The sequence below is a fragment of the Dermacentor silvarum genome, chromosome 2 (genome assembly GCF_013339745.2).
Source record: "Dermacentor silvarum isolate Dsil-2018 chromosome 2, BIME_Dsil_1.4, whole genome shotgun sequence".
In the NCBI taxonomy this organism is placed as follows: domain Eukaryota; kingdom Metazoa; phylum Arthropoda; class Arachnida; order Ixodida; family Ixodidae; genus Dermacentor; species Dermacentor silvarum.
In genome coordinates, this window is record NC_051155.1 from 225675891 (window position 1) to 225684315 (window position 8425).

The following is an 8425-nucleotide window of genomic DNA, read 5'->3' on the forward strand; positions in this document are numbered from 1 at the left end:
GTACTCACTCACACCCATGGACACTCGCATTTGTCGATACTCGCTCGTGTTCCTACTCATGTTCACTAACACTCACTTGTGCTTCCGTTCACACTTACTGACACCCACCTGCACTCATACTCTCGTCCGCTCTCATTCATTGGCATTCACTTGCTTATTCATGTCCACTGACATCCACCGACAGTGACTCGTGTTGATACATTCACTCAAATTGACCATTACTGTCTTTCGTTTATACATTCGAACCTCGTTATAACATAGTTGAAGGGGAAGTCGAAATTACTTCCGATATATCCATTATTGCCATTTACTGCAATATATGGCCAATGGGGTGCACAATTGTAAACATGGTACTAAGAAGATGGCTTTGCGGCCTGCAGAACCGTTACATGGCTACGCATGCGATCAAATTTGAATAAAACAAAAGAATCTTCGGTGTGTGCACACGCGGCTTAGCACCTGGCGCGACAGCCTTTAGAGAGCTGCTCTTCTATTCCATTGTGGTCTTTTGCGTCCGCTTTCCACTTGTCACGGTTGAGCAGCACATGGCACACAACACAGCACTCTGCTGTGTGATTGAGGATGCAAGCGAGCTTCGCCGTGCCGGCTTTGGCTTGGCTGGCTCGGCTTGGCCGGCTCGTGGCCTTCAGCACCTGGCGCGACAGCCTTTAGAGAGCTGCCTTCTATTCCATTGTGGTCTTTTGCGTCTGCTTTCCACTTGACTTGTCACGGTTGAGCAGCACGTGGCACATAACACAGTGCTCTGCTGTGTGATTAAGGAGGCAAGCGAACTTCGCCGCGCCGGCTTGGCTTGGCCGGCTCGTGGCCGTAGAGATTGCACCGATGCCAATGCGATCTTGGAGGCCACGCCTAGCTTCCAGCCCGTGTGGCGCATCACAGGGACAGGGAGAAGCAAATGCACTGTCTGTGTGTGAACCACAAGATTGTGCCGGGGAGGTCTCTGAGGCCAGGCCCAGCTGTGGCTGCTTGTGTGGCGCGCCGTAGAGAAAGAAGTTAATGCACTAATCTTTTGCCCCGCTGCGCATAACCGCGCTGCATGGTGCGACTCGCGTAGACTTGCGTGTCACCCCCTGAGATTGTGCCAGGGAGATATTGGAGGCCATGCGCAACTGTGCCTTTAAAACCTGGTTCAAGTGAGGTTTTAAATACATGGATCTTGTGGGGGTCTTCCCCAACCCGTAGCACGTATAATCGCAGCTACGTAGGGTCCGGGCGAATAAGGCAACAAGCAAGTCAACTCAACAATGTTTATTGCTGTGGGCAATAAAACACACTTGCAGAGGGAAGTCCGCTCTGTATAATAAGTAATAAAATAGGCTTGCCTCGTCGCCTGTGGTAGTCACGCAAGCGAGGTCACTCACGGGTTGCAGCGGGTAAATCCGTATGGGCAGGTAGGTGTAGCGAGGTCAGAGAGCCCCGGGGGTCTCTCTGTCGCGCTCTTTTATACCTTTTTACCTTTTCGCGAGGGGAATGTCCTCCTCGGCCGTCGGATACTTTCCCTCTTCCCGCGCGGGTGCGTGCATCGCGAGAGGCGAGCGAGAACCGGGAGAGGGCAAAAGCCTCTCTCTCGTGTCCGCCCGGCTCCCGCTGCACGCGCTGCGCGCGCTTGTGACGACGCGCATACGCGGGAGAAGGTGTCCACCTGGCTCGCGCTGCGTTCGCCACGTGCGCAAGCGACAGTGAGCGTCCGCGGGAGAAGGTGGCGGCGTGTGCCCCCCACAATCTCTATGGGAATTTCAAGGGGAATTTAATTTACTTCGTTATATCCAGTTTCGTTCGAGTGTCCTCACAATAACCACCACTTACTCCTGTTCATACTTAGGTCCAGTGAAATTCACCGACACTCATTCATACTCATGTCCACTCACATCCTTCGTCACTCGCTGAGTATCTATGTCGCCTTTGAAATGAGTGTGGCACTTGTATGAGTGAGTGTACTCATGAGTGAGTATGCCGACCTATGCACGGATATGACATTATCACATTGTATTCGAAATGTGGTCATCCCTGTAGTGGGAGCCACTGCTTACATATAGCCGCCCTTTCTGGGCCAGTTATTCTTGTAGGAATCATAATGCTGTATGAGAAATATTTGACTTGGAGGAAGCAAAAGACCAAAACTTAACCTTGGAAGGTTTTCCTAATGCCTATTGTGCTCTTGTAACCAGGATGGAGTCAACCGAGGAGGAGCCGCCAAGTAAAAAGGACATTGACAGGGCTTTGACTGGAGAGGACAAGTGAGTAACTGCCATATTGAAAGAGTAGAGTAGTGCAGTTTTGTGAACATGCATGTAGGTGTAGTTTTATGATGACAATTGTTTCCATTTGGAAAAATTTTTCTTGTCTCAGAAGACGTTTTGATATTTATTCAAATTTTAAACGTTTTGCAATATTTTGATTCTTAGAACATTGTAATTGTTTAAGTCAATGAATCTCAACTATACATGTACCCAAGAACCCCCATGCTCTGCCAAGCGTAATAATTGATCCAGCTGGCTGTTGTGAGAATGGTTAGATAGCTATTGTAACCATTTATTGTTTTAAATTGAATGTGCGTTCGTGAACATTGAACAGTAATCTAACAGAGCTTGATGGCGCCACTTAAATTATGGCATCTTCAACTGGTCTTCAGTTGGAGCAGTCGTCGAGATTGAAAGCATTTCCAATTTTGTGATCACAACACAGCATCGCCGTTGTTTGCGACAGTCCATCGTAGCCTAGGCCACTTCATGCTGGCATCTCAATAAACGCTTGTCCCAACGGCGCCTTGCTGTTTTTCCTAGCAGAGTTGGCAGCTTTGGCTAGGCAAAATTGGACTTTCTTTAAACACGATTTTACTTCCGTCATTTCTACCTCGGAGAGCGAGTCACACGTTCTGCTTGTGTGCTTTCCCTCTGTCTCTGAGTTCGAGGAACATTGGATCTGCCCGACTTAAGAGTCGGAGGATGGAGTCAACCAGTTGAAGACATTAGCATTGCAGTAATGTATGCCGTGACACAGAATTCTTATACAATTCTGGAAAAAGCATTTTATGTACTGTGTGAATAAGGGGAACCAAAGGGCTAAATGTTTCATTAGTCACAACCGCGTGAAGCCAATAATGTACTGTAAATGCTATATCATATGAATATATGTACAATTGACTTCCATTCGCTCGACTCCTATTATAGCGATTCCAGCTGGTGCCCATGCATTTCTATGAACTGAAACTTTAGTTATTTTGATATTAAAATTTGGCTTTGCCAGATAATTGGAACTTGACCATCAGCACGCATGCGCTTGACCCCTATGGTGATCCCAACGTATATTAGACCCTTGCCCATTTCTCGTTGCCATAAAATTGGGTGCTTGTTAGATTTCTATATTGTTTAGAAGCTTTAATGTCATCTCTACCTTAGTTTTCTACTTGTGCCTGACCATTATGGTAATCCCAACATATATTAGACCCCTGCCCATTTCTTTTTGCCATAAAATTGGGTGCTTGTTAGATTTCTATATTGTTTAGGAGCTTTAATGTCATCTCTACCTTAGTTTACTACTTCGGACACGTAGAAACTGGGCATGCCTTTGATTCAGGGGCATGTTAGAAAAGGGCAAATACTGCCAAATAAATCACTGATGTGTTTGGTGGTTTTTTCTGCATCTTGATTAATTTGACCCGCCGTAGAATTAGACCAATTTCGTCAGTCTTTTTGGGGTCGAATTAACGAAAGTTGACTGTTATTGTTAGCATGGTGTTATGGTGTTAGCATGGTGCACCATCTGCCCTTCATGCCCAGCAATGACAGAAAGAAAAGGGTTTTATTTATTATCATTTAAGCCACCTTTTCTGGTTACATTTATACAATGAAAGAAAGAAAACTCAGTATTTCTTCGAGAGATATGGCCTTCAGGATACTAGACATGTCTATAGGGGTCTGAAAGTGCGTGCAGAACCCAATTTTAAAGTCAGTGATTTAAAATGAAGACTAGAGATTTCTCTTATAGCAGGTTGTTGTGGTGACACTGATAACGCGATATATTTAGTACCTGTGCCTGATTTGTGTGCCGTGTGTTCTGAAACGACGTGTCAATGCCCAGATCCCTGAGGCCAGGGGAGAAGGGCTGGGTGGCAAGAGCACGGGTGCCAATGCCATCTACCAAAGACTACGTGGTCCGGCCAAAGTGGAACTGTGACACCGAGTTTGTCAAGGTGTGTAATCTGTGACCATGCAAAAGCTTGATGACGTATTACAGTGATATCTTTGCTTTACTTTCTTTCTTTATTTATTGCCATCAACAGCATCGTCTTATTGTTTAACTTATCGAAGGGCGAGTTCTTAGATTACCTGCACTGCATTGATGCAACTTGTATGTTCTCGAAGCTGTGCGCTATTGCCCATACATGAGCGCGTATTCCAACTCAAATCTTCCAGCTCGTTCACGAATGTTTGCCGTGCTAGATGCAGGCCATCGTGAAACTTCTATGCTGTGTATGAATAGCGGCCAAGCAAAAGCTGCTTCAGTTCTAATTCACCGACAGCTACTTTGCTTGTCACTCTTGTCGCTGTCAGTTGTTTTCTCTTGCGGAGACCAGATTGCCTAATGAAATGTTTTTTTTTTTATTCAATTAATTGCTTTGTATATCATGCCCTTCACACACTGCCCGTCAATATTGTTTAGCTTTAGCTGAATGCAAATGAGAAGTGTGGTGCGCCATATTTCCTTTGGACCAAACAACAAAGTGCTGGCAATCTTTTTGTTGTTTGCATATATAAAACGAAAATTGATTCTTTTTGTTTAGAAAACTATGTAATTACCTTTTTTTTTTACTGTAATTCATACTAGTTACTATAAATCAGCAAAAGAGATACAAAATAGCTTATTTTTCTTTTTTTGTGTGTGCGCGTTTTCTAGAAGCAAGAAACATGCTATTTTATGTGCCGATGCATCACTGATAGTAGCATTAGCGTGAGCTTATGCACTTTAGATATCTTGCGGATGAAGGTCACCAATTCACAGCTTTTGCCCATAATTCAAAGGTTATGTAAATGCATTAGTGTGCCTAAGTTGTCATATTCATGCCCAGGAATTAAGAAGGATGTTCGAGTGCTGTAACATTCGAAATTCCTATGTTGATGCAATTAATGACATACAGCACCATGTGCAACCAATCACTAGACTGAATGGAGTTAAAGGAAAATAAAAAGTGCTCTGAAGACTGGAGTTGAACCGGTACACTTACTTTGACCTTATCTTTGAGTTCGATCTCCGTCTATCATAAGTGCTTGGTCATGGCTCAGCTGACTGTGGTTGCTCACCAGCAGGTAGGCTTATATTAGTTTACATTTGATTGAGTGATTGTTTCGTGACTGGAATATCATTTTGGTTGTTTAGATACTCGTAATTATGACAAGCTAAAAGCATATTCCTTGCAAGTTTGTAAAACCGCTGGAACATAATCGACACCATAACATAATTGACACCATAGTTTCTTTGCCAGTTGCTTATGACTGGACACACTTGCCTCCGAATTTCGACAGTTTCCATAGAATCCCATACTTCAAACATATAATTGCATGCAGTTTGGAATAGGTTTATGGCAGTAGAAAACCGTAACGCTCAGTTGGGATGTAAAACTAGATGCATAGAATCAATTTCCTCCAAGCGTGTTTAAATTAGTCTTTATAATATTTTGCATTTTTAAATTATGGTCTCTGTGATATTTTATTAACAAGAAACTTCACTTATAGAAGCTGAGCCTGTTTCCACTTATGGCCGTGATGGGGAACTAGTTATCTCTAATTCCTGCGCTTATGATTGATTGCGTGGCATTTGCGAACCAGCCAGGCCAACAGTGTACCACAGAAAGATTGAGCTGGACTTGACATTCTTTTTTGCGTTTCCTTCATTGCTTGCAGAACACTAAGAAGACAGTGACAAGGCTTGACAAGCACATGCGGATGATTCAGGAGAGGAAAAAGAAATCAAAAGCACAGAGAGCTGTCACTATCAGCATAGAGGGAAGGCATATGTCCTTGTGATTGACTTCGTTTTTTTTTTTTAGGATCTACAAGATGTGCCACATTACAATCGCAAATGTAAAGAAATAAAGTATGCGTGTGACAGTTTGGATGTTCATGCTGTTTGCTCATCATTGCCTCCTTAAAGGGTCACTAAAGGTGGCATTATGCATACTAATTTCTTTATTTGGTTCCCAAAAAATTTAGTCGCGATACCTTATGGCATGTTTCACTGGTTCTATGCTCATTTAAGCTCATGTTGATGTATAAGTAGAACTTCATTGGTACGATCCATTTACGTATGATTTCCTGGCCCCAACGTTCGCAATCAAGACCACAAAAATGAACCAGTACAGTTACACTTCTTGTATACCAGTTCATACATTCCCAGAAAACATGATCTTTTGGCCCCAACCTTCAGTACATCGCCAAACTGTGATCGTATGTTTTTCGGTTGCTAGATCCTATGTAAACAAGAAAAGGCATAAGGCGATTGAGAACAGAAGCTATTCACATCAGCAGCTTTCCTGCAATACTCGCCTGCTTGCCTTGTGTGAACACACCGGCGTGCACTTGTTTTCCTATCCCGGTACCAGCAAATCTCCTCCCAGATCATCACACGCCACATTCAAAGTTATAGCCACCAACCCAATTGCGATAAGCATCTTCATCTATCTGTTTCACTGCGCGTGGGGTGTAGTGCCATTGGAAGTGCACACTTTTAATTTTGATGTCCCCCACCAGCTCAATTTCTTTTTGGTTTCCCGTCGTCTTGAAACACTATGCAATAGGAAAACAACAATGTGCGTCTCGGACTGCTCGCTGTCTCGTGCAGCAACGATTCGCACAGAGTGGGCATGTCAAAACTTTCTGCCCCAGTGTCTTGCTTGAAGGAGCTGCTGACATAGGCCAAATACGAGGAGCGGAAATGCAACCTTGCCGAAGCCGCAAAGATGAGAATGCACGTCTTGCACCGCTTGGTGCCCCATCAGCTTGTGCGTTGACATCTCATGCTGCAATGATTCGCGCAATGCCTTGCATTACGTAGATGTCAACTACAGTAGAGTCTGTCAAACTTTTAGTGACCGGATTGTACGTTTTCCCGGTCAGTACCTTTTTGCATTTCCCCCCCAAAACGTATGAATGAGGTTCTGCAGTATTAACATAGGCCAATCATGAGCGAGGGGCTAATATAAACTAGTAGCACTATAATAGTGAAAGACAGGTGCTATTAGAGGTGCAGTTTGGCTCAGCTTAGTTATGATGGTGTAGGTAGTCAAGCTGTATTCACACAATGGATATGATCTTGGACAAATCAGTCACATGACATGTGACATATGTCAGATCACTTCACAGCTAGCATTCAGACAGTGGAGAAAAGCAGACGGTGTGTACGACCTAACTACTCTCGCTTCCTAAGGAATGGGTGAGCATGCAAATGCTTGGCAAAACTGTGTGCGTTCACTCGTGGCCATTGAGATAACAGCATGAGCTACGTATCAGTTCCGAGTGAATTAATCTGGACTGAAGATGGTTGCTGCCAGGTTTAGGCGTTCCACCATCAGTGTCTTGGTAGTATTTCTTGCTGAAAATCCCAGCAGTGATTGTCTTTCGGCCGTATAGTGAATTGCTTCATGGGGATTGAGCGAACAGGAATGGCTGGCATGTGATAGTGCAATATGCAATCTGCAAGGTCAAATGGCAATTCACTACGTTGTGCGAATACAGCATAAGCATTGCCCGAAATGGAGGCGAGATGACATAGTTTGCGAGCTGGCATCATCTTTGGCATGCAGAAATAACATGGCCTCCTCAATCAATTTGGAGGGACTTCACTCATGGACAGGGCCATGTGGCCTAGTATACGAGGTGTGTTCAAAAAGAAACCGAACTTTTGCTATAACACCTTTACTGCTTATGGTGGAACATTTTAAGTGCTGTTCCCTTCAAAGTAGTCCCCTGTCCTGGCAATGCACTCTTCCCATCTTTTCTACCATTTTAAGAAAGCCTCCTGGAACGCACTTTCTGGAATGGCGCGCAGGTCTGTTCTCGCATTGTCCTGGATCTCCTCTACGGTTTAGAAACGACTTCCTTTTAAGGTGGTTTTCAGCTTGGGAATAAAAAAAGTCTGCTGGGGCTGGGTCCTGAGAATATGGTGGGTGAGGCACTACAGGAGTGTGGTGTTTCGCTAAGTAGCTGCGGACAAGGAGCGACGCGTGAGCCGGGGCATTGTCATGATGCAACATCCATGCCCTGATTTTCCCACAATTCAGGCCTCTTGCTGCGCACAGAATCTCTCAAACGTGCTAGGATTCCCTGGCAAACTTCTTTGTTTACCATCTGACCATGTGGCACAAGTTCCTGATGGACAATGCCTTTGCACTCAAAAAACACAACCAACA

The 8425-nt window shown here is 44.4% G+C and overlaps 1 protein-coding gene across 2 annotated transcripts in view; it reads left to right on the top strand.

The window, feature by feature from the left end:
• The window catches only part of LOC119442773 (protein IWS1 homolog), a 29242-nt gene extending 23107 nt beyond the window's left edge, over nucleotides 1–6135 (top strand). For both annotated transcript variants that reach the window (XM_037707791.2, XM_049662383.1), the window contains exons 11-13: nucleotides 2190–2258; nucleotides 4102–4213; nucleotides 5922–6135. In XM_037707791.2, coding sequence (XP_037563719.1) covers nucleotides 2190–2258; nucleotides 4102–4213; nucleotides 5922–6044 — 304 coding nt within the window. In that variant the 3' untranslated portion in view covers nucleotides 6045–6135. The remainder of the gene's footprint in view (nucleotides 1–2189; nucleotides 2259–4101; nucleotides 4214–5921) is intronic.
• Nucleotides 6136–8425: the final 2290 nt, after the last annotated feature.